Below are 27,764 nucleotides of genomic sequence, written 5' to 3' on the forward strand. Positions count from 1 at the left end.
TGGAGAAGGCATTCGCGCTCGGGAGCAATGGTGCCACGCCGGTGCCTTGGATAACGGTTATGTGCGTGGAGCTATATACGAGAACTCGGAGTGAAGTCAGCCCCAGGAAGCAATAGAATAGGGCTTTGCGTTGCAGAAGGGAGTATGGATAAGCACTGCGTAGCACACGAACAGGACGGTTTGTTAGTGTGTGTGTGTGTGTGTGTGTGTGTGTGTGTGTGTGTGTGTGTGTTTGTTTGTTTTTTTGCATGGGAGAGAGTCTAAGTAAGAAAAAGTCGTATCTTCGACAAAGATACTTCCAGCACAATCTGCGGTAAGCCCAAAACGTTCGCAACCGACGAATAGCGTTGGTAAAAACCATGGCCGGCGCTAGAGGAAAAGATTGGCCTTTGCATAAGAGCAGTCTGATTGCACATAGATCAGCTGACCTATGATTTACAGGGTTGAACTTAAAAAAATAATTTACAGGGTGGATTTTCAGGCGCAATTTTTTTACAAATATTCTTATTTTTCTAACAAATTCGTACAATATATGACCTAAATCGAAAATATCAATTATATGACCCGCCGGCCTCCCGTAGGCCGAAAAGGACTTTTCGGTCTAGCCAAAGCTAAAGTGGGCATTTCGTCCTACAGTGAACTGAAAAGTAGCGGTTCTAGGCCGAAGACCACTACGGTAGGCTGAATAGTACTATTCAATCTAGCATAGGCCCAAGAGTACTCTATCTGGAGAGATAATTACACCTACGGTCCTCGTACTCTCCGGCATGTAACACAACGGTCCCGCGCCCAGCCAGGTGCCACTTCAGTGTACAGTAGATGTGTGGGCCCCCATGTCAGCATAGGAGAGAGAAAAAAAAGGAAAAATAAAATGCTACGCCGAGGATCGAACCCGAGACCTCTGCGTAAGAGAGCAGCCGAGCTAGCCACCAGGCCAACATGTCGATGACGTACAATTGGCAGCAAGAACCAGTTCCAGCAAGTGCATATATCGCTCGCTTATAACAGGCCCGGCCCAGTAGCGTATCTCTTCTTCTTTTTTCTCGAATCTTGAAGCGATTTTCCTGTGCATTTCCTACCGGTTTTCTTTTTTATTTTTCCCCAGGTTTATGTTTATTTTCCCCATATAAAAATACAATAATTACAAATATACAATTATTGTGTATTTTAAATCTTTATTCTATTTTCATTATTGTGTGCCTTGAAGACATAAACATTAGCTTTTTCTAAAATTTATATGGATTTAAATAAAATAAATTATAAGAAAATGTATGTATCTTCATTCATGACCACAAACACGCATTATTTTGTATCCGCATTGTATTAAAATACATAATAATTTTAAAAATAAACAAAGTATATTTTGAATAATGTTCAGCATGGTTTTAGAAAATGGTTATCATTTTGCCCTATTATATGCCCAATGACCGATTTTCTTTTTATCTTTTCCAGTTAAAAAAAGAAATGTAAGAAAAAATTACAATAATTACTAATACACAATTATTGTGTATTTTAATATTCATTGTGTTTTCATTATTGAGTAACTTGAAGAGGTAAACATGATTTTTTTTTTAAAATTTACTTTAATATAAAAACCGGTAGTTGGGCATATAATTGGGCAAAAATATAACCATTTTGTGACACCACGCTGAATATAATTCAAAAATACACGTTGCCAAATTTTTAAATATTTGTGTATTTTAAATATACAATGAAGATACACAATAATTGCGCGTGTTTGTGGTCCTGAATGAAGATACATAAATGTTTCTGACATTTTTTTTAAATCCATATAAATTTTGGAAAAAGTTCATGTTTACGTCTTCAAGGTACAAATTAATGAAAATAGAATAAATATTTAAAATACAAATAAATGTATTCTTTTATATGGAAACAATGAAATTTAAAAATAGAAAGAAAAAATAGACACGAACTTGGTAAAAAAAAGGATAGAATATGCATCAGGAAAATCGCTTGAAGATTAAAAAAAAGGGGTACGGTATGCTACTAGGCCGGACCAATTATATGAAAATAAATTAAAGATTTAAAATACACAGAAATTGTATATTAATAATGATTATATTTTTTATATGGGAAAATTAAACATAAACCTGGGTAAAAATAAAAAGGAAACCGGTAGGCAACGTACAGGAAAATCGCTTGAAGATTCGAGAAAAAAGTAGAAGAGATATGCTACGCTACTGGGCCGGGCCAGCATGTGCGCAGGCGAAAGATAGAGATATATGGAACTGCTAGCTGATACGTGGCCAGCTCGTCTGTTTGCTTTTCTGGAGGTCTTACACTGACATTTCACCTGGTTGGGCGCGAGGCGTAAAGTGAGACATAACCAGGACCGTATTGGAGCGTATCCTCATATTTAAGGACCGTAATGAAGCATTCCGCGAGTTCCGGACCGTTTTGTTACATGCCGGAATGAGGACCGTAGGTGTAATTATCTCCTACCTGGACACCCATGCATATTCGTGAGTGCATGCATGCAAAGATTTAGTGTGACCTGTTACATGTGTATACTATGTATTTGAATACTAACATGTCCAGGTCAAAACGTATACACACAGCCAAATACCGGCGAACATACTCGAATTTATACAACGTACTCGAATACTAACATGTCCAGGTCAAAACATATGTGTTTCCATGCTGCTTGTCTGTACATACTCGAATACTAACGTTCTCGGCTCGATATGGTACGTACAAGCTAAAAGAGTCAATATACAGATAAACAAGCAGCATGGAAATTTATACAACGTACTCCCTTTGATTCTTTTTACTCCACGTATAAAATTTGTTTGAAGTCAAACAACATAAAGTTGACCTAATTTATCTAGAAAATAGCAGCATTTACAATACAAAAGGTATAGTATGAAAATTAATTTCATGATACATCTAAAGATATTGATTTTATATTGTGAATGTGGATATTATTTCTTATATAGTTGGTCAAACTTTATGAAGACTTCAGAAAACATTTATATGCAGATTAAAAAATGGAGGGAGTAGTAGATACGGTCGTACGTGCTGATATCTAAGTACATGCATGCAAAGGTTGCCTGCTGTTTCCTAAATGCAGGCATGCAATGACTTGGTGGTACGTATGTGTATTATATTTATTTAAATCGAGAGTGCTCTTCGGCCTAGAAACACTATTCTTCGGTCCACGGTAGGACAAAGAGCCCACTTCGGTTTGGGGTGGACCGAAATGACTCTTCGGCCTACAAAAGTCTGACTATGTCATATAGGTGATATTTTTCAATTTAGATCATATATTATTCAAATTTGTTATAAAATTAGTAATATATTTTTTTTAAACCTTTTCTTGAGCTCACCTAGTGCATGGATGGTACTCCCTCTGTTCACACGTCTTACAAATGTGAATGGAGTAGTATAATAGAGTCACCCCCTCTATTTAACATCAATGCATCGTAATTTTACGTTTCATAAATTTGTCTTATTTCATACATAATTACGTGAAATTACAGACGTAAAAACATAGTGTAAAATATACATAAAATGCAATTTTGCTGGTCTTATGACCTATATTTTTGCTTTCTTATGCCAAATTTTACGTAGTGAATCAATATGAATATAACTATTTGTATTTCAAATATAATTAATTTATGAAACGATCGTAAGATTGTCTCGAGTGAATAATAACTTATTCTGCACCTTGGGTGATATATAGATTGATTATTCATCATGTAGAATAATTTATTTTTCACTCGAGGTAATCTTACGATTGTTTCATAAATAAATTACATTTGGAATACAAATAGTTACATTCATATTGATTCACTACGTAAAATTTAATATAAGAAAACAAAAATAAGGTCATAAGACTAGAAAAAATTGCAAATTATGTATATTTTACACTACATTTTTACGTTTGTAATACATAAAATATTTTTTACAGAGATTATATATTTTCTTACGTTCTCTTTCTACGTATGAAATAAGAAAAAAATTACGGAATGGAGGGGGGGGGGGTGAAGAATAACTATTCCTCATCCAAGATGAAGAATAGTCAATCCCATATACACATTTATTATACTCCTGGGAGTATGTACTCACGCTCCTCATATACCACATAGATGAATGTTTTATATATCTCTTTATTATTTTTAATATACTTCATTAATAATTACTAGATTCCCCTAAATGTGTTTCATGAAAAAACATATGAATCTACATATTTTTAAATGTTTACGTATATACTGATTTGTTTGTGCATAAAAAAGGACAAAAAGTACGACATGGATGATATTTTTTCAACAAAACTCGTATTGGGGTATCTTAGAATATTTAATGAAATATATTGAGAATGATAAATGGGTATAATCAATGCGTATACGAGGTATATTAAAAATGGGAGTACATACTCCCATGAGTACAGAAAATTAGTCCAATCCCATATGTATGTCTGAATTTTAGTAATTTTCGTCGTGTTTGATGAAATTCGTCTGGTTTGTTCGATGCGGGCGTAGTTGGGTGGGTGGCTCTCGTATCACTGTCCACGAACGCGTCCATGGACAAATAGTGTCCATTTTATGGGACGTCGTTTGGAGATGTTTGAACACCTAGTGCCAACCTAGAGTGCTACTATGTTCATACCATGACACACTAGTTTAAACATAAAACTCATTGCTGAAGGTGTTGAAATATGACTGCCAAGCTTCCGCCAACTATGTGCCAACAATAGACTCCTTGTGATTGCAGTATTTGTGCCTTACTCACTTTACTTTCTTGCAAGTTTGCTTCCACACCAGACTTCAAATGATCATATACTAATATACCATGTTACATCCTTTGTTCCAAATCACCTCCACGTCACAAGTCATGCTGGTTTGACTCGGGTGAAAGACCAAAGTATTGTGGTACTGAAAGTTAAGAGTTAAGTTGTTAGATTTTGAAGTTTAGGAACCAAGATTAAACTCGTCAACAGTTGAATGATCATTTTTTAAACATTATATGTGGATCACAATTTATGAGCGGCATGTGTCAACTATGGAAAACCGAGGGTTTTTTGATGTTGAATTTCAAAAGACAAAAAACTACTCCCTCCGGTCCAAAATAAGTTGTACTAAAACCATGACATTTATTTTGGATCGGAGGGAGTAATTAATACTAATCTTTGTACAAATACAGATAGTTTATGTTGCTTTCAAAATCTCTGAGCAATTTGGTTGATCACAAGCTACCGAAAATGATGATTATATGTGTGCACCTCATATGTATTTTGGGAGCAATGTTGCAACTTGCAAGGATACTTTTCCTTCCAAGAGAAGTTACAAGGGTATGCTTAGCAAGGCAGCAGCAGTAACAATGTTTTGATTCTGCAACCTTACATACCAAGATTGCAATCATACATTTTCGAGGCAATATTATTTCCCAAGCAAACGGCGTGCACGCTGGTTGGCTCCTTTCACCCTGGAGTTGAGTTCCTCCACGTCATCTTGTAGACCGTCCATGGCTTTGTTTTGCCTGCATTCCAGTATGTATATACAACACCATTCAGCAGGATGCACAAGCACAGAACAGAAGAAAACGTCGTAATGGAATGGTTTATTATACATTTCAATCTGAAAAGATTGTTTTATCTATTCTATAGAAGGATTCCTTTGCAGTTGTTTTTTTGGCCAGTAAAGGTAACTAGGAACACAAAATTATGGTGAAATGTTTATTTTCTTTTTTTGTCCTTGTTGTAAATCATGGGAGCCAAAACTCGTCCAATCACTCATCTCACTAGAGAGGAAGAAGGGAAGAGAGAAAACATCTAGTATGTTCTGGCTGTGTCCCCATTCCTCCTTTCTCCCACCTGCACGATGTATACACATTTCCTTTTACATTTTCCACCCTCTACTATCTTAATATTACACTTAAGTCCTAACAACAATCCCCCTCAAGATGGGGCAAAGATGTCAATGAGGCCCATCTTGTTACATGTTCTTACAGACGACACAACACTGACACCTTTTGTTAAAACATCAGCAAGTTGTTCACCAGATTTGACATAACTAATTTGAAGTGTTCCTTCATCTAGCTTCTCCCTGATGAAGTGTCGATCAATTCCAATATGCTTAGTCCTATCATGTTGAACAGGATTGTTCACTATATTTATAGTGGCCTGGTTATCACAATACAACTAGAGTGGTGCATCTTTATACAACCGGAGTTCATTTAGCAATAATCTCAACCACATTAGCTCACACAACCCTGAAGCCATAGATCGCAGTTCAGCTTCTGCTGTAGACCTGGCAACTACACTTTGTTTCTTACTTCTCCAACTAATCAAATTACCCCCAAGAAATATGCAGTAGCCTGATGTAGATCTTCTATCGTCCAAACACCCAGCCCAGTCGGCATCAGTGTAGCCCGCTAATGTTAGATGCCCATAATTTGAAAATAAAATTCCTTTCCCAGGACATCCTTTGAGATATCGCAAGATCCGATTTACAATACTTAGGTGATCAGACCGTGGATCATGCATGTATCTACTAACAACGCTCACAGCATATGTTATATCTGGTCTAGTATGAGAGAGATAAATCAATCGTCCCACCAACCTTTGATATTGACATCTATCAACTGGATTGCCCACACCTGATCTAATTTTATTATTTTGCTCAATCGGTGTCATAGCAGGTCTGCATTCTAGCATCCCTGTTTCAGCAAGTAAATCCAGCACATATTTTCGTTGTGAGAGGTAAATGCCTTGTGCTCCGTAGGCCACCTCAATTCCCAAGAAGTAGTGCAGATGTCCCAAGTCCTTTACTTCAAATGTCCTTGACAACATTTTCTTCAAACGCCTTATCTCTTCCTCATCACTTCATGTAATTATGATGTCATCAACATAGACCACAAGAATTGAAATTTTATCATGATTATGTTTATAAAAGAGTGTGTGATCAGCATTGCTTTGCTGATACCCCAAGGAGCAAACCTCCTTACGTAATCTTCCGAACCAGGCCCTCGGCGACTACTTTAACCCGTACAATGATTTTCTCAGTTTACAGACCTTGCCTTCTGTTTCACGACTGTGAAAACCCGGTGGAACCTCCATATATACCTCTTCTTGCAAATCTCCATGAAGAAATGCATTCTTAACATCCATTTGGCACAATTTCCATTAATTATTTGCTGCGATTGACACTAAAGCTCTAATAGTATTCATCTTAGCCACTGGGGCAAAGGTTTCATCATAATCTACCCCATATGTTTGGCTATAACCTTTTGCGACAAATCTGGCTTTATATCTCTCTACTTTCCCGTCTGGTGTTTGTTTTATGGTGAACACCCACCTGTAACCTGTAATTTTCTTATTAGCAGGAAGTGGACTAATTACCCATGTATTATTCTTGTTGAGAGCAGCCATCTCCTCTAGCATTGCTTCCCTCCATTTTGGGTTTAGTTTTGCCTCCTACCGGTCCCATGGTAAGGTTCCTACAGAATTCAATGCTGCAATGAAGGAACCATAAGAAGGACCAATAGTGTTATATGAGACATAGTTGGAGACCTTATAAGGATCCAATTTAGAGGGCAATTTTCCCGCAGTGGACCGTGGCTGCTTCCTGTGAGCTATCGAAACATCAAGGTCATCATATTGAGAAGAGATATTACCACTATCCAAGGAAGATGTAGTGTCATTAGTTTGAACTTGAGCATCGACTTGTCGGTCAGCCTCCTGTTCTTGCTCCCGGTGTTGTCCATAGGCCCCAGGTTCAGTTTCCAACACTTGCCTTTGTTCCTTCTCAGCATGTCTTTTTCATGTGTACACTTGAATCTCCCTTTCCTCATTTGGTCTTGGCCACCGGAGTGCTTCACTAGATGTCTCATCATGCTCCCCATGTGTTTGTTCTTGTTCTATTTCAGTTGGAACTACACCAATTATCATCCTTTTTGATGTTGCATCGTTGTCAACCCCTTCCTTCTCTCCCCGTATCTCACAATCTGCTTCTAACATATCATTAGTAAACAAGTCAGGAAACACATCAGTTAAGTCTGTCGGTTCCCCATAAAATGGTTCATGTTCTCTAAATACTACATCCATACTCACAAACATTCTCCTTTCCGAAGGACACCAGCACTTGTAACCCTTCTGCTTACCGGAATACCCCACAAATATACACTTTAGTGCTCTTGGATCTAGTTTACCAACCGAAGGCCTGTAATCCTTCACAAAACAGGTGCACCCAAATACCTTTGGTGGAAGCACATATGTAGTCTTTCCAGTAAGACATTCTATTGGTGTCTTGTAACCAATTACCCCAGATGGCATCATGTTCATCAAGTAGGCTGCAGTCATCACTGCTTCATTCCATAAAAACTTTGGAACATTCATAGCGAACATTATACATCGTGCAGTTTCTAGGAGATGCCTATTTTTCCTTTCTGCTAGTCCATTTTGTTCAGATGTACCTAGACAGGTAGTCTTGTGGATAATTCCATAACTTGACAAATAGTCATCAAGTTCATTATTTACATACTCAGTACCATTATCCGTATGTAGTACCTTCATACATGCACTATATTGGGTCCTGATCAAATTATGAAAATCTCTAAAGCATTCAAACACATCACCCTTATGACGCAAAACATATACCCAAGTAGTTCTAGTACAACAGTCAATGAATATAACAAAATAGCAATAACCATTAATCGATGTCACCCCACTGGGACCCCACACATCTGAATGTATAGTTTGTAGCGGCACCTCACTTCTATTGTCAGATGGTAAATAAGAGCTCCTAGTTTGTTTTCCAAACTGACAGGCATCACACACTAGTTGTTCCTTGCTAATATTACAATATAGATTAGGGTAGAGCTGACCCAGAGTAGCAAAAGACAGATGCCCCATACGACGATGCTGAAGTAGAAATTCTTCTAGTGGTGAGGGGGAAACCGTAGCAGCCACAGCAGGGAATATATTATTATCCAAGTAATATAAGCCATCACGCATGCTCCCCATCCCAAGCTTTCTTCCAGTCCCAAGTTCCTGAAACATGCACCAAGTAGGAAAGAATATAGTAGCATAATTTAGCTCTTTAGTGATGCAGCTGATCGACAAAAGATTAATCAGGAATGCAGGGACATGCAAGACAGAAGAGAGTAACATATTTGGACTGCACTTGACCATTCCCGAACCAACAACTGCTTGGGTAGAACCATCAGCTAGTTTTACACTTTCCTTTAGATCAGAAATATAGTTGTAAAACTCCCTAATAGAACCGACCATATGTCTAGATGCACTAGAGTCAATTCACCATTTCACCCCTGCTATAAAATTATCACTACACCTGTAAGTGCATCTAGTGCCACCCCTAGTTGGTTTTGGAGTATTGACGACAAACCTAGTTGAGGGACTAATGTGTTTGTGAGAATTGCAGGATAACACAGGTAGAAGTCCCTCATTGATTCGGTTTTACTACCAGAGATGACCCCTAAAAATGTATGAAGACATTGAAGCCAAAAGTGGTATATGAAGATATTCACGTTGAAGACTATGACAAAAGAAGACACGTTATGAAGCCTATGGAGCTCAAATACTTAGATCTTTCATAGTTCTTTTTCTGTTGTGTTGAGTCATAGGAACCACCGTACTGTTAAGTGGGGTCCAGGAGAACCAGTCAGAATGACTGAAGTGATGCCTAAACCAAAAACCTATGTCTTCGAGTGAAGATAATGAGAGCGAATCTTGTCCAGAACTGGACAAGTCAGCTTTGCTTGTAGCCCAAGTAAAGTTGCCATGAGAGTTTGAAATCTGACTGTTGAGACACGTGTCAGTTCCTTAGTGACCCAGGGTCATTTCGGACAAATCAGGTCGGGTTGCCAAGTGGCTATAAATAGCCCACCCCCTACAACCATAAACCGTTGGCTGCTCAGATTTCAGTGCACGACTTTTGTCGTTTGAGAGCAACCCACCTCGAAGCCTTTGAGAGAAATTTCTTAGTGAGGAGAAAAGTCCTAACCACCCGAAGCCAGAGAACATTGGGCATCACTTAAGTCTTCTTGTCTGTGTGATCTGAAGACTTATTACACTTGAGGACTGTGAATCCTCCAGACGGTTAGGCGTCGCGTTCAGAGCATCCAAGAGACATTGTGGATTGCCAGTGAACGAAGTCTGTGAAGGTTTGGGAGTCTACCTTGAAGACTTACCAGAGTGATTGGGCGAGGACTATGTGACCTTAGCTCAAGGAGGGTGAGGACTTGGTGTCCTGAGCTGCGTGTTCAGGACTGGGTGTCCGGGACTGTGTGTCCTAAGGTTTAAATACCTAGCCGCTCCAACCAGACGTACAGTTGTCACAGCAACTGGAACTGGTCCAACACATCATTGTCTTCAACGAGTCACTGGTTTCATCTTCACTTCCTTTTTCTTACTGTTACTCATTGTGAAGCCATTGCATGCTTGTTCTATCTTTTGTCTTCACAACGTGAATGTATGATCTGTTTGGCTTCATAACTTCTTCCTACCTGATCCTTATTACACTGCAGTTCTTTGTCTTTGTGCTTTCACTTTATTGAATACTTGATCATGGCTTGCCTAGTGTAATCTAACTTCCGCTGCAAAGTAATAGGCAAAATCTTCTCTGGTTGTCTTCATAACTTCCACGTTTTGAAGACTTTCATAAAAATCGCCTATTCACCCCCCTCTAGTCGATATAACGCACTTTCAATTGGTATCAGAGCAAGGTGCTCCCTTGTTCTGTGTGATTCGGTTTAACCGCCTGGAGTTTTAGCTATGTCGACCGCAGGGATAATCAAAGTCTCCGCTGCGTGCCCCGTCTTCGATGCAACTGAATATCCCTACTGGAAGAATAAGATGCGCATGCATCTTGAAGCCATTGACATCGACCTATGGTATGTCGTCGAGAACGGCATTCCCAAGGCTGGAGAAGGTGTCACTGCTGCTGATGTCAAGAAGTTCACTCAACTGGACTCTACTGCCAAAAATATCATCTGTGGTCATCTGACAAAAGGACAGTATCGCCGTGTGAGTGCCTTGAAGACATCCAAGCTGGTCTGGGACTGTCTCTCCAAGGTCAATGAAGGCATATCAACCCAGAGAAATCAAAGAATCAGTGTTCTTCGCAACCTCTTCAACCGCTTCAAGCGAAATGACAATGAGAATGTCCAGCACACATTTGACCGGCTCACTGACATCACAAATGAGCTTCAAGCCCTCGGCGCCACTGAGATCACCAAACATGAAATCGTCAAGACGCTGCTGAGATCACTTGATAGTTCGTTTGACATCCTAGCCCTGATGATTCAAGAACGTCCTGATTTCAAGACACTCGATCCGTCTGACATACTTGAGAGGCTCAACACACATGAGTTTCAGCTTTCTGAGAAAAGAGATATCTACGGTCCAAACTATGGACGAACTCGTGCCTTGAAGGCAAAAGCTGTTTCCTCATCTGAAGAAGAATCTGACAGCAGTTCTGATGATCCTGAAGACATTGGAAGGGAACTTGCAATGCTAGTGAAGAAGTTCCAAAAATTCACCAAGAAGAAAGGCTTCAGAAAATCTTCACGATCAAGCTCAAGGAATGATGAAGCTTCTGCTCATGACTACAAGAAGAAAACATGTCACAAGTGCAAGAAAACTGGACACTTCATCTCTGAGTGTCCACAGTGGGACAATGAGAACAGAAGGAAGAAGAAGAGCAAGGAATATGATTCTGACGACAAGAAGAAGAAGAAATACTCAAAGTCTTCTTCCAAGTCTTCCTCAAAGTCTTCATCACACAAGAAGAGCTCATCAGGCGAGGCACGTGCGTTTGTTGGCAAGGAGATGGATTCAGAGGAGGAGTCCACTTCTGAGGAGGCAGAGGTGGAGTTTGAGGAGGAGTCTGATTCTGGCATTGCGAGTCTGGCTACAGCATACGTCGCCAGGTCCATCTTCAACACTGAAGACAATGACTTCATCACCGACACCGATGCAGATGACAAGAACGAATCCACTCCTACCTACTGCTTCATGGCACGCGGTGCCAAGGTAAACACACGCACTACTCGCTATCAAACATCTAGTGACGATGACTCTGACTGTGATTCAAAACCCAGCTACAAAACACTTGCTAAAATTGCAACTGAACAACAGAAAGCTATGGAACATATTCAAAAACTGTTAGACAGAAGCAATGATCTGTTGGGTGCTGAAATGACTCGATCTGAATCCTTAATTGAAGACATAAAAAATCTTCACGTTAAGTATCAGGAACTTGAGGATCGTCTTGATACTCTCTCAACAACTCATGAAAAGCTTTCCTAAGATTATCTTCAAAGGAAGCAAGAACTTGAGAAATTGAGAGCGGCTCATGAAGATCTTCAAAAGGTAAACGAGTCACTTCGCGCCGAACAGATCAGTTCCGCTCAGGAAGGATTTGAACCACCATGTCTTAAATGCATTGAGCATGATATTGCTACTTCTGTTGCTGAATGTTCCACTGCTACTGCTGTTGCAATATCTTCAACTGTTGATGTGGTAACTAACCCCTCTGCTGAGGATACCACTGCTATTACTGATGAGAATGCTAGGTTGAAGACATTGCTTGAAACAGGGATGTACAAAAGTCTTAAAGGACATCAGACATTATGTGATGTCCTCAAGAAGCAGATTCTGAACCGAAATCCTAGGAAAGAGGGTGTTGGGTTCGTAAGGAAAATAAATGCAGATGGCTCTTACTGGAAACCTGAGTAGTACCCCAAAACCACATGGGTTGCTGCAAAGGAACCTTCCACAGATCCATCCAATTTATCTGGCTTCACATGTGCTAACCCCATTATTATTGATGAATCCTTTGATGCAAACTATAAACTGTTTAAGAATCAGAATGGTGAAGTGTTTGCCAGGTACATTGGTACTAACTGCAGGAATGGACCGCCTATGAAGAAGATCTGGGTTCCGAAAAAGTGTCTGGAAAATCTTCCTGTGAATGTCTTCATGACACCGCACTTGAAGAAGACAAACCTCAGACCAAAGGCTTCATACGGTCCAAAGGCTTCATACAATCAGAGGACTCACCTGAGTCACACTAACGCAAATGTTTTGCAGGGAAACCATACTCAGGCATATGAATATGAGAGCGGTTCATCGAACCGTCATGTTCACATGACCAAAAATTATTCTGCTTTTTCCTATGAGTATTATTGTCCACCTGCAAGACTGTTTGCTAAGGCTTCAAAACCAAAATTCTCAGATGCTGCACTTAGACTTATTGCTTCTAAGCCACCCTTGAAAATGTGGGTGGTTAAGAAAGCTTAACTCTCTTTTGCAGGGAAAGGTCTCCAGCAGAAAAACAAAATCTTCTGACGCTATTGTTGGGGACCTTAAAAATCTTGTAGGGCGCAAGATAAAATGCCTGAATGGCATCATTATGTACTTCGTTCCTGAATCGCATGCTACTCTTCCTATTAGTCCTAATCTGGATCTAAGTTTTCATAACCCACTGGTTCGTCAAATGTTTTTGCTTCACAATTCTCTTCGTGAAGCCTATCCCCCTAACTGCACTGTAGGGTACGACACCAGCGACTTCAAAGTCTTCAGAATGGATTATTGACAGTGGGTGTACAAATCACATGACTGGCAAAAGAAGCCTTCTTATGGACTCAACCTTACGTCCATCCGACAAGAGCCACATCACATTTGCTGACACTGGTAAAAGTAAGGTATTGGGTCTAGGTAGAGTTGCAATCTCAAAGGATCAACACATGGATAAAGTCATGCTTGTTGAATCCCTTGGCTTCAACTTAATGTCTGTCTCAATGCTTTGCGATTTGAACATGATCGTAATGTTTGGAAAATATCGTTGCCTAGTACTAATGGAATCTGACAAGTCTTTAGTGTTTGAAGGGTATCGGAAAGATGATTTGTATGTGGTAGATTTCTCAGCAGGACCACAACTTGCAGTATGTCTTCTTACAAAAGCTTCAGAATGCTGGCTTTGGCATCGGAGGCTTGGGCATGCTGGCATGAGGAACCTCCACACCCTTGCGAAGAAGAAGCATGTCATAGGCATCGAGGGCGTCAAGTTCAAGAAAGATCACTTATGCGGTGCCTGTGAAGCAGGGAAGATGACAAGGGCAAAACATCCTTCGAAGACAATCATGACTACTTCTCAACCCTTCGAACTGCTCCACATGGATCTTTTTGGTCCCACTCACTTCTCAACTTTTACTACTACTGCTTGCCTCTATGGCTTCGTCATTGTTGATGATTACTCTAGATATACTTGGGTGCACATAATCCTTTACAAGACTGAAGTGCAGGATGTCTTCAGACGCTTCGCCAATCGAGCTATGAACAATTTTGGCGCCAAGATAAAGCACATCAGAAGTGACAATGGCACTGAATTCAAGAACACTGGCCTTGATACATATCTTGATACCTTGGGCATCACACATGAATTCTCAGCTCCGTACACGCCACAGCAGAATGGCGTCGTCAAACGCAAGAACAGAACACTCATTGAGATGGCCAGAACAATGCTAGATGAATACAAGACTCCAAGAAAATTCTGGACTGAAGCAATTGACACTGCATGCCATACAATCAATCGTGTTTATCTTCACAAGCTTCTGAACAAGACATCTAACTGGCAAGAAGCCAAATGTCAGTTACTTCAGAGTATTTGGCGCAAGGTGCTGGATCAAGGACCCACACCACACCTCAAAGTTTGCACCAAAAGCACATGAGGGCTTTATGCTTGGATATGGAAAGGATTCACACTCCTACAGAGTGGATGTGCGGTTCGATGAGACAAATGGTTCACAAAGAGAGCAACTGCCAAATGTGCTAGATGAGATTCCAGCTAGTGAATCAATCAAGCTAATGTGAACTGGAGAGATTATACCTTCTGAAGCTCATCCTGAAGAAGAACTTATCATCTCAGCACCTGATCAACATGAAGACAATGCTCAGCCTGAAGACATTCCTCCCAACAACAACACAGATCAGCAAGAGCAAAGTCTTCGCCCTGTACATCCTCGTGTTGCCAATGAAGTGCAGATTGACAGAATAATTGACAGCATCAATGCACCTGGTCCACTCACTCGTTCAAGGGCAACTCAGCTAGCAAATTTCTGTGGGCACTTCGCATTCGTATCAATATCAGAACCCAAGAAAGTTGAAGAAGCCTTCATGGAACCTGAATGGATTCAAGCTATGCAAGAAGAGCTTCAACAGTTTGAGCTGAATAATGTATGGGAACTGGTCAAGCGTCCTGATCCACGGAAGCACAACATAATAGGCACCAAATGGATATACCGCAACAAGCAAGATGAGCATGGTCAAGTGGTCAAAAACAAAGCTCGTCTCATTGCTCAAGGATATACTCAAGTGGAGGGCATTGACTTCGATGAAACATTTGCTCCTGTGGCAAGGCTTGAAGCCATACGCATTCTGCTGGCCTATGCAAATCATCATAACATACTTCTATATCAAATGGATGTGAAAAGTGCCTTTCTCAATGGCAAGATTGAAGAAGAAGTGTATGTTGCACAACCGCCTGGCTTTGAAAATCCAAAACATCCTGACATGGTATACAAGCTCAACAAGGCACTGTATGGCCTCAAACAAGCCCCTAGGGCCTGGTATGACACACTCAAATACTTCCTGAAGAGCAAAGGCTTCATACCTGGTTCCCTGGATCCCACTCTTTTCACGAAGACATATGATGGTGAACTGTTTGTGTGCCAAATATATGTGGATGACATTATCTTCGGCTGCACAAATCAGAAGTACAGTGAAGAGTTTGGATATATGATGCAAGAGCAATATCAGATGTCCATGATGGGGGAGCTGAAGTTCTTCCTTGGTCTTCAAATATGACAACAACACAATGGCATCTTCATATCTCAAGAGAAGTATCTCAAAGATTGCCTGAAGAAGTTCGGTATGCAAGACTACAAAGGCTTCACAACACCAATGCCAGCCAAACATCATCTAGGTCCTGACGACAATGGCAAAGAGTTCGATCAAAAGGTATACCGCTCCATGATTGGTTCTTTGCTTTATTTATGTGCATCTAGGCCAGATATCATGCTTAGTGTTTGCATGTGTGCTCGATTTCAAGCGGCACCAAAGGAGTTGCATCACTTAGCTGTGAAGCGAATTCTTCGATATTTGGCTCACACCCCAACTCTAGGATTATGGTATCCAAAGGGCTCGGAGTTTGATTTGGTTGGATTTTCAGATGCTGATTATGCTGGTGACAAAGTTGATCGCAAGTCTACATCAGGCACATGTCACTTTCTGGGACGATCACTTGTATGTTGGTCTTCGAAGAAGCAGAACTGTGTATCTCTCTCCACTGCTGAATCTGAATACATTGCTGCTGGATCTTGCTGCGCTCAGCTTCTGTGGATGAAGCAAACACTCAAGGACTATGGCATTCATTTGAAGCAAGTGCCACTTTACTACGACAACGAAAGCGCCATCAAGATTGCCAACAACCCAGTTCAGCACTCGAAGACAAAGCACATTGAAATTCATCATCACTTTCTCAGAGATCATGTTGTGAAGGAAGACATTGATATCATGCACGTCAACACTGAAGAGCAATTGGCAGATATCTTCACCAAGCCCTTGGATGAGAAGAGGTTTTGCAAGTTACGGTGTGAGCTAAATATCTTGGAATCCTCAAATGTCCTGTGATCAGGCACACATCCTAACACTTATGCATATTGATGACTTAGATGTGCAATACACAAAGTAAAGTATATCTTCAATCAATGAAGACATACATTCTAAGTGTGAATACATTAATGTGGAATTTGACTTCGGAGCGCCACGATACTTGTGCGCCGTGTCTGGGTCTAATACTTCCTATACGGTGGGTAACGCCACCACCAAACGTTCTATTTTGAGGTGTTTCACTCATGGCGTTACCTTGCAATATCTTCACATTTGGTTTGGCTTCGAACTCAACATGTCTTCATGATTATCTTCACTATGTTGATTATATAGATATATACATACTAGTGTTCTGTCCTCTACAGCATTCACTTATAGCTATGTCTTCTTGGTTGAATTTTTGAACTAAGTGAATGTGATCGGACTCCAATCTCTCTATGCTTTCTATCTCACACTCTATCTCTCCAAGTCATATGCATTCTATTGAAATTGTCGAATGTCTTCACTGCGTCCTAGTCAGCAGAAGATATAGAGACAACCATAAAGTCTGTTTTCAATGCTCATTCCTCCACATAAAATCCGGAGAAGCAGGAACGACCGCCCGACAGTCCAGGCGTGCGTGGGACGAGGAACAAACCCAAAACTTCCGCAAACTGGCCACGCGTTCCTCAGATGTGAATCGCCAGGGGCACATGTGTAATAGCACAGTGTCGCCCCTGAGCCTATAAATTCACACTTACCGCGGTCATTATCTTCTTCTTCCACCCTCGCACGAACCCTAGCGCCACCGCTAGCACTCGACGACGCCGGCGACGAAGCGCTTCGCTGCCGCAACTTCTCCGACGCCGTCTTCACGCCGATCGCGGACATCGTCCTCTCCGCCATCGCCGTAGGTGTCTTCCGTCGCCAAGTTAGGGCACGGAGGATTGAACTGCTTGGCATCAACTCCCACTTCCGTCTAGCAGTTCCAAGTGTGGTAAATAAAACTTCTTTTTACAGCCCCTTTTGATCTCATGGTTCTGTCACTTTCTACCATAAGAAGTTTCTCTCCACACCAGTTAGATCTCTCAATCTGCATCTCATACCATGCCTAGTATATTCACTTGTGCTTCATAAAGTAGTTAGATTCCTCACTTGTACTGATCTGTGGGTTCGTACAAATCTGGAACCAACTTCTTATCTATGAGTGAATGTCTTCGCACGATGAGGTCAATGTCTTCTAAACTGATTAATCTTCAAAACCTTCTGAGAATGCATATGACCTCTTCCCCTTCCCTCGCACCTTAATGCTGTCACAGGTACATGTCCGTGGGAGAATCCTTTGGTTCTCATAGTCTGCATTCATTTGCAGAATTCCTACAGCATCACATAAACTCTCCTGAAGCCAGTTCCTGTTGCTCCAGCAAAAGAAAGCCTCTGAAGCCTTTGAAAGTTTTGAAGCCTTTCAAGTTAAAGTTTATGGCTTCAAAAGCTGCAGCAAGGAAGGGGGGCAGACAGAGACGTGAAGGAACTTCCAAAGATCTGCCTGAAGACCTGGCAGAAATGTATAAAACAGATCCAGAAGAGAGTTATGGGCAGCGCAAGACCCGAATCCAATGGATTTGACGCTATTGGGAAGAACAATGGTTCAAATACCGCTTCGTCACTCAGGAGTATGCTGAGAAATGTGCCATCAAGAAACCATGGGGGGACATCCTTTACAAGAATCTCATACCCAGGACCAGAGATGAAGCCATTGCTCAAGGCTTCTACCCATGCATGGTCTGAGGACCACAGCCTGATGATGCGCATCCGTCGTCACTCCTCTGGTGTCGTGACGACAATCTGTTCAAGCGCAACTTCCAGTTTGCCCAACAATCAGCGAAGCTGAACAAGAAGAAATTTGGGTTAGACTTCAACCCTGGTCCCTCCGCACCAAGGGCAGATGGCACACGCGACGCAGAACCCAATATCATCGGTCCGTTTGCCAACCTTGAGGGCCTCATCACCCACATCTTAGTCCAAGGGACTGCCGTGAATGACCCTCCAGCTGGCTCTGAGTCTGATGAAGCTCCTGCTGTACCGAAGCCAAAGCAGTCGAAGAAGCCAAAAGCTTCAAAGCCGGCCCCTTCCTCAAAAATCTCAAGGGCGAAGCCATTGGCAACTGCACCTCCTGAAGACAGTGTGCAGTCTGAAGATGTATCCCGCGTCTCCAAGCCCCAGAAGGCCAAAGTGCCTCAGCCACACACCGGCAAAGAGCTCACAGCTGCTGCCATCCTGCGCAGCGAAGCCATAGATCTGTCAAGTGATGAAGATCTTGGAGATGACGCTCTAGAGCAGCTCATCAAGAGCAAAGAAGAAGCTGAAATCTTCAACAATTTGCCTATCTTTGATGTCGCCATCATCCACAATTTCATCGATGAATGGTTTGCCTCACCAGACATCAGCTTCGAGGATCTACAGCTGCCCATTGGCCTCAGCATCGCATTCCAAGGCGCTATTGCTTCAGAACTTGCTATTGCCCAACGCATAGTTGAATTGAAGCAGAAAATTGATCATGAAAAGGCTCAGTTCAAGAAGCATATGGCTAAGATCAGTGTGCAAGAAGTGAAGAGCTTCAAAACCATGTTGCATGAGCTCAAGGAAAATTTTCTGAAGAAGCGTGCAGAAGCTCAGGGCTCACGTGAGCGGATGAAGTCTCTGGCAGAAAGATGTGTACAAGCCTACAATGAGGTTGAGAAGCGCAAGGCACTTGGGCGTCCTGGCATCGACCCCAAGATGGCCGCGAAGAAGAAGAAGAAGTCTGCTATGGCTGAACCAGAGGCACCTACGCAAGAAGCAGTTCCAATTGTCTTCGCAACTGCAACGACTGGCTCGAAGCCAAAAAGCCGGTCAACAGCTTCAGAGCTCAAAAAGACAAGAACTGCTGAGGCTGAAGCCAGGAAAAGGAAAAGCTCTGAAGCCTCTCCTACTACCCCTAGCAAGAAGAAGAGAAAGATCAAGAAATCTCGGGCTGCTCCCACAGAGCCCTTGATAGTTGAACCTATTGCTATGGTGCACCCGAACACAGAACGTCAAATGACGGTTCATGAGCCTGCTTCCATAGAGGCTCCTGAAGCTGAAGACACACCAGCAGCCGGCCCCATTGCTGCTGAAGACATTGGTCATCAGAACAATGTACAAGATGATGCAGCCCTTCCTCAGTATGAACAAAGCGAGCTCATCAGTATTGGTCGTCCTCTGACGCCAATTGCACAAGATGCATCATGGGCGGATCGCCCTCAAGAGGAAGAGGACTTTGAGGCCCAGCCCACTCCGACACCACAGGCGTCGTCTGCATTCCGCAGGCTTCGCAAAGGTCCAAGGCCTCAAGTCTGTGCTGAAGACATTCCGGCTGCATCAGCCGAAGAAAATGAAGAAGTACCACAAGATCCTACTCTCCCGCTACACTCTGAAGCAGTTCTCCAGGAGAACGTGCCTAAGTCTGACCCTCCAGCTAGTCGAGTGGAGGCTGAAAATGTTGAGGCTGCCACAACAAACACTGAAGCCAATGTGGAGCCCTCCCCACCAAAAGCTTCAGCAGACAGTGAAGCTACTGATCATGACACTTCTGTTCCTGAGTCTGCTGCAGGTCCTCAATTTGATTACCATGTTGAGCACATGCCTCATGTCCAGAAGCCAGTCCCAAGGCTGCCAAGGTTCCTAGGTCCTGCATCAGCACCTGGCTCCTTTGACATCAATAGCTTCAAGGCAAACAATACATTTTTCAATAGCTCCAAGAACCCCTATTCAAGGGAAAGGATTTCATCAGATAGGTTCTGGAGCTATCCTTAGTGCAGTTACTATTCATGCATCCTATACAACCAAGGTCGCATCTTCCCGCACAAGCGCCTTGATGTTGAAGCCATTGCTGGTCTGCCCTGCTTAGAGGAAGCTTTGGATTGCTTTAAGCAAGTGGGTCTGCTGCCGTTTGTCACAGATGAAGAGCACTGGAATGAAGAGCTTCTGCTTCAGTTCTATGCCACCCTCCACATTAAAGGATACAACAGAGATCCGAAGACTTGGGTCCTGGAGTGGATGACCGGCAATGTTCATCATGAAGCCAATGCATTTGATATCATTGAGCTCACCGGCCTGCCCACTCCTGGCGAATTCTTCGAGGAAGGCTGTCAACTACATGCTGAAGCTATTGAGAGCATATTCTAGAGGCCTGAACCAAATATGAGTCAGATGCTCTCAATGATGAAGCCATTGCCCCACGATGCTCCTTATCCAACAGAGTTCTTCATTGAAGACTTTGAGTTCCTGCCCAGGACCATATATCACATCATTCGGCGGACTCTCTGGCCTATTAAAGGGCACTCTCCAAATGCCAAGATCGAGGGTGCAATGAAGACTATGATATTCTGTATCCTTCATTGCAAATGCTTCAACACACAGGATTTCTTCATACGCCAACTTGCAGCGTCAGGCTCAGATTTATTTGGTTTGAAGTTTTATGCTCCTTGGGTTATGCGGCTGATCAAGCTTCACTCTGCGATTTCATATCAGCCCTCAGCCCGCAACCATCGGATCTTCTTGCCAGATGTGGACACCTCTGCTGAAGCTATATATCCTGAGCCTGCCAAGCAACCATTAAGTCTTCAGCATGCAGAACAACAGAGCTTCACTTAGAACGATGAAGGTGTTGAAGTCATCTCCAGGGTGTATCCTTTGGCTGGCACTACAAGTGCGCCACACCCTGCTTCAACTGAAGCCACTGATAGTGCACCTGCTTCAAGACCCAAGAAGCGCACTCGTGTTCTCACTGACCGAGAGCTTCTTGTGGCCCTTCATCAAAAACAAGATAGGCATCACGACTGGCTAAAGCGTCAGATGAAAAACCTCTTGGTGGATGTTAATCGACTTTGAAATCTTGCCACCAAGAATGCTTTCGTCACTCATGAAACCTGTCATCGTACCTGGAAAGGGCTCTCAATGATATGTACTGAAGCTGAACTTGAAGAGGATGGCTTCACAGAGCGATTCAAGTTTGACACCACACCTCCTAGAAGGGTTGTGATGCGCAACACACCATCACTTGAAGACTCTGAGTTTTCTTCATCTGCTGCCATAGTTACTGCCAGAATCATTGATGAAGAAGATGATGCTACATCACCGCCACCTGCTTCAGCACCTCCAAGCTCTTCTACACCGCCACACACCTCCAACGACCCTGCTGCTCCTGGGAACGAGTAGACACTATATGTCTTCAAACCTTTTTGGTCCTTGCTGACAAAAGGGGGAGAAGCATATGGGTTGATAGTCTTCAAGCGGGTCCATATGGGCGGGTGCTTTATGTTTTGCTATATTTTGCTTTGTGCTTACAACTCTCGTTTTTGCTTCATTTGGCTCTTATGAGTTGTAACACTTCAACCAGATGGTCGTCTGCTACTTGTTTGCCACCCTATTTTGCGAAGATAAATTCCGCATGTGCGACGACAAATTCCGCACTTATCTCATTCCGCAGACGTCCATTTTCCATCATGCATGTCATTATCTTCATATACTTTCACATGCATAGTGGATTGTCATCATAAGCTGAAGTGGATCTCCACAAGTACAACCTGCCATGTGCATTTGCATTCCAAAGCAAATTAACTTATATGCACATCTTCAGGGGGAGCCCTTGCAACTTATGAAGACAATTCCTTATCCTTTACAATTTCACAGACTATATTCCCCGTTGAAAACTTCAACTAGTTTGTCATCAATCACCAAAAAGGGGGAGATTGCAAGTGCATCTAGTGCCACCCCTAGTTGGTTTTGGAGTATTGACAACAAACCTAGTTGAGGGACTAATGTGTTTGTGAGAATTGCAGGATAACACAGGTAGAAGTCCCTCATTGATTTGGTTTTACTACCAGAGATGACCCCTAAAAATGTATGAAGACATTGAAGCCAAAGGTGGTATATGAAGATATTCACATTGAAGACTATGACAAAAGAAGACACGTTATGAAGCCTATGGAGCTCGAAGACTTAGATCTTTCGTAGTTCTTTTTCTGTTGTGTTGAGTCATAGGAACCACCATACTGTTAAGTGGGGTCCAGGAGAACCAGTCAGAATGACTGAAGTGATGCCTAAACCAAAAACCTATGTCTTCGAGTGAAGACAATGAGAGCGAATCTTGTCCAGAACCGGACAAGTCAGCTTTTCTTGTAGCCCAAGTAAAGTTGTCATGAGAGTTTGAAATCTAACCGTTGAGACACGTGTCAGTTCCTTAGTGACACAGGGTCATTTCGGACAAATCAGGTCAGGTTGCCAAGTGGCTATAAATAGCCCACCCCCTACAACCATAAACCGTTGGCTGTTCAGATTTCAGTGCACGGCTTTTGTTGTTTGAGAGCAACCCACCTCGAAGCCTTTGAGAGAAATTTCTTAGTGAGGAGAAAAGCCCTAACCACCCAAAGCCAGAGAACATTGGGCATCACTTAAGTCTTCTTGTCTGTGTGATCTGAAGACTTATTACACTTGAGGACTGTGAATCCTCCAGACGGTTAGGCGTCGCGTTCAGAGCATCCAAGAGACATTGTGGATTGCCAGTGAACGAAGTCTGTGAAGGTTTGGGAGTCTACCTTGAAGACTTACCAGAGTGATTGGGCGAGGACTATGTGACCTTAGCTCAAGGAGAATACGGTGAGGACTTGGTGTCCTGAGCTGCGTGTTCAGGACTGGGTGTCCGGGACTGTGTGTCCTAAGGTTTAAATACCTAGCCGCTCCAACCAGACGTACAATTGTCACAGCAACTGAAACTGGTCCGACACATCATTGTCTTCAATGAGTCACTGGTTTCATCTTCACTTCCTTTTTCTTACTGTTACTCACTGTGAAGCCATTGCATGCTTGTTCTACCTTTTGTCTTCACAACATGAATGTATGATCTGTTTGGCTTCATAACTTCTTCCTACCTGATCCTTATTACACTGCAGCTGTTTGTCTTTGTGCTTTCACTCTATTGAATACTTGATCATGGCTTGCCTAGTGTAATCTAACTTCCGATGCAAAGTAATAGGCAAAATCTTCTCTGGTTGTCTTCATAACTTCCACGTTTTGAAGACTTTCATAAAAATCGCCTATTCACCCCCCCTCTAGTCGATATAACGCACTTTCAACACCCCACAGTTTGTGAGTTGTTACTGGAGAAGTTGGCTGATGAAGATGACGGTTGTGTCTCCGAGGACCGCCCATCACCAAGGGCCAAATTCTTGAATTGACGCCACTTCTCTAACTCATCAAGACTCATCTCAATGCTCACAGTCTTGGTTGCCTCTTCAACGACGGCTGAAGTGTTTGCCCTTCCTCCTGGGCGCATACCTCTTCCACGACCACCACCACGTCTATCAATTCCTCGACCATGACTTCTGCCATGCCAGTCCAAGCCTCTACCACGTCCTCCTCCTATCAGCTGTGGACAGGCTGCCCTCAAGTGTCCTGGCTGCCCACATTCAAAACATTTCTTTTCACCAGCATTCATCCCTGTTCTTTGGTAGCCTTCACTTTCGGTAGCAAATAGGACTGACCGCCCTTGTGTTATACTATTTGTAGCTGGTCCAACTCCCTCCAGCTTCAATCAGGTTTCTTCACTGATAGTTGCTGATATTGCTTACTCCAAACTTGGCAGTTTTCCACTACCATAGAGGGCTGCTCTCCTGTTCTCAAATTTGGAACCTAGTCCATTCAGGAATTCTCTAACACGCCTCCTCTCTGTCCATTTGTTATATTCCTCAACACACTTGCTGCACTCCATTCCAATAGGGTCATAATAATCTAGGTCACGCCATAAACGCTTTAACTCAGAAACATACTCAACCACTGTCTTCTCCCCCTGGCTCAAGTCCTGCAGCTCCTTCTGGATCTTGCACGCGAGCATTTCATTCCCAACGCCTGGATAGGTGCCTTTCAGCAGCCTCCAGATTTCATATACTTCCTTAATTCTCTCAACCTGCTTAGCAATCTGTGGCGACACTGAACTTAGTAGCCAAGCTCTCACAAGGGCATTAGTCATCTTCCACTTCTGGCCTTCCTTGGAGTCCTTTGTGGGCTTCTCAATTGTGCCAAGAATACATCCATCTAGATTTCTAGAGACTAATATAGTCTCTGCATGCTCTGCCCAACTTGAGTAATTCTCAGGTCCCTCCAATTTCACATGAGGCAGCTGCAGTGGATGAACATCTTCCTTGACCTCACTTTCTGGTCTTGGACTCTTCCCTTGCTTGCTAATCGCATCAAACAGTGCCTTGTACTTCTCATCCATAGCTTGCAACACGGCTGCAAGCTCCCTTGCTGTGACTACCGATGGAGATCCATCCTTCTCAGCCATCTCCTTAATCTACCTCCAAACCTGCACTTCTACCACAAGACTTCACACCCAAAGCACTCCCAATTCATCTTGGGGATCAGTTGTCACCACCACCTGTAGCTCAAACCTCACACTCTGCCAAGTACCTCAAGGAAAAACAGCTATGGGCTCACCCTGATTGCCTGCACGGAGTCCGCCTCCAATAGCCTGCACCGGCAGCTCCTCTTCACCATGCCATCGTCCGCAGGATCCAGATCTGTGCGTACGGCGCCGCTGCCGCCTCCAATCACAGCCAGCAAACCACCTAATCACCACCGATCAGATCTGCTGAAAGAGGAAAGTTTAGGTTGCTCCGATACCATGTTGTATATCATGGGAGCCAAAACTCATCCAATCACTCATCTCACTAGAGAGGAAGAAGGGAAGAGAGAAAACATCTAGTATGTTCTGGTTGTGTCCCCATTCCTCCTTTCTCCCACCTGCACGATGTATACACATTTCCTTTTACATTTTCCACCCTCTACTATCCTAATATTACACTTAAGTCCTAACAACAGTCCTTAAAGACTCTAACATCATGTTTTGTGAAACCATGTGCGGTGCATGTTTTCGACCTTGTGTGAAGACCCTATCTGCACTAGCGTTATGTTTTAAGCGCTAAAATGTTACTTGGCCACAACCACAGATGCATAATGTTACTTGTGCACACAAGTATAAACACCATAATATTTCCATTTAGCTTAAAATCATGACACTGTTTAATTTCGTAAAATAAGACAAATATACATGTGATGTTTCATTAATTTATTGTCAGACTTCTTGGAGTTTGTTAAGCTGAACAAACACCAATCAAGAGCAGTCATTATTTACTGTTCTATATAAAGCATCAACTTGGTGAACAATCTCCATTTATTTTTCCTGTAAGCGCTTAAAAGGCAGTGAGACATGTTGAATGCAAAACATTGTTCCAAATCCACTGATAAACAAACTGGTAAAGGGCTGTACAATTCCATGGCCATTTCATCGAAGTAATATAGTGTTTGACAATAGGGTGAGGATACTTTTTAACTTGGGTGCGATGTTTTTCAGGCAGAATCCTCACCCTGTTGGCCAATGAAATAGAGCAACTGAAGTTGACGAAGCACGTACATGTCGATTTCTGAGCCCATATCGAGAGCCATGCCCTTGAGCTGTCCCAGGACATCGCTAAGATCAGAAAGGGCATTGTCTTGATTATCTTTCTCCACCTGCCGAATAAAATGGTTTGTGATTAGTCATTAGGTCCAATTTATGCTGCATGGATAACAGCACCAACACAAACCTGAACCTTCTCCATGGCGTTGGTAGGATCAGAATACTTTTGAGGATCTGACTTCCCTCTGGGGCTTGAAGACAATCCTAATTTTTCTCTCTGCTCTAGGTGGTTAGCCCTTCTTTTGAAGGAATCATCTATTTCAATAAGTAACAATGTCAGCACAAAGAGAACACAACTCAACCTTGTTTGAGCCCAATGAAAATGCAAACCTCTCGAGATAACTGATGATCCCTTTATTTGCCTGGTTTTCTTGGGCTTCCAGGTTTTTGCGAAGAACCCTCCAAGGCTTCCCAGAAGTGTCTCACTCTGACAAGAAAAGAAAAAAAACGCTCAAACACCAGTAAGTAGTAGTACAAAAGAAATTGCCGGCTTCGAGCTTACCCTGCTAAGGTCCTGGTCAATGTTTGCAGCAGTTTCATGGGTCCTATTCATCTGTTGACCCTGCTTGTGCAAGGCGATCATAGTGTTGGTAGCATCCTCCTTGATGTTTTCAGCGAGCCGAAGGCAGACGTTCACTTTTTGAGTGGTCTCCTCGGCCTTGTATGCAACGTAGACCTCCAGCTCTTGCACGGATTGGTTATCGAACCCGCCTGAATCGTGGAACTCATTCTTGTATCGGCCATTGGCACCAGGATCAACTGAATTGGAAGATGATGCTCTTGCAGGCCTCGAGGTAAATTCAGAGTCTGAGTCAGAATCGAATGGATTTGGTTTAGAAGACAAAGGTTTTGCGACGCTTGACACGTGCATCTTTCCTATTTGTAGCCACGACTTGATTAGTTAGAAGAGTGAATTGCAAAAAACCACCACATTTGAAGTTGAAACATCCAATTGCCACAACATTTCTAGCGCATCCCAAAAATCCACCACTTTGCTTGTAAATTTTCTCAACAAAAACAAATGACCGGTTTGCCGCAGTTAACACGATTTCTGACAGGGCTGGCCCACCCGTCAGGTGCCACGTGGGTGAGGCCAGACTGCGAGTGGGTTGACAGTCATTAGGGCACGCGCGTGGTCAAACCGCTCGCGGCTCTGACTGCTTGGCCCATTCTCCCCTCTTTCCCTTGTCTCTCTCTCTCTGTCCTGCGATGGTGGCGGCGGCTAAACCTAGCGGCGGTGGCGGTGAGTCAGCTGGCGGCGGAGGGACTGGAGGCGATGGTGATGGGTTCTCGGAGGTGGACAACTGGTTCGGCAGCAGTAGCTTGCCGACGCAGCGGGCTCCTTCACCGGAGTGATCCCCTTCGCCCCCCTCACCGCCGAAGTGGGACATTGAGTGCCGTGTGGCGGCGGCCCTAGCATGCAAGATCAGGGGTTTAGGCGTGGGAGAAGGCCATTAGTGGGCTTCAGGGTTCCGTGGCGTGTGGTAAGATTTCTTCCCCCTCCATCCCTCTCTTCATTGGATTCACTAGAAATTTTAGGGTTGTTAGATTGCATATAAACCTATCATGTTACAGTAGGGTTGTTAATGGGCTGTTAGA

At 42.9% G+C, this 27,764-nt stretch overlaps 1 protein-coding gene across 1 annotated transcript; it reads right to left on the bottom strand.

Annotated features, from left to right (window-relative positions):
• Positions 1-5,399: 5,399 nt before the first annotated feature.
• Positions 5,400-27,036, bottom strand: LOC123191594 (SNAP25 homologous protein SNAP33-like). Its single transcript, XM_044604267.1, has 5 exons — positions 26,668-27,036; positions 26,496-26,592; positions 26,293-26,420; positions 26,121-26,218; positions 5,400-5,499 (listed from the first exon to the last, which is right to left on the bottom strand). The coding sequence occupies exons 1-5, from the start codon at positions 27,034-27,036 to the stop codon at positions 5,400-5,402; spliced, it is 792 nt and encodes a 263-aa protein (XP_044460202.1).
• Between the last annotated feature and the right edge of the window lie 728 nt (positions 27,037-27,764).

The sequence above is a fragment of the Triticum aestivum genome, chromosome 2A (assembly GCF_018294505.1).
Source record: "Triticum aestivum cultivar Chinese Spring chromosome 2A, IWGSC CS RefSeq v2.1, whole genome shotgun sequence".
NCBI classification, from domain to species: Eukaryota; Viridiplantae; Streptophyta; class Magnoliopsida; order Poales; family Poaceae; genus Triticum; species Triticum aestivum.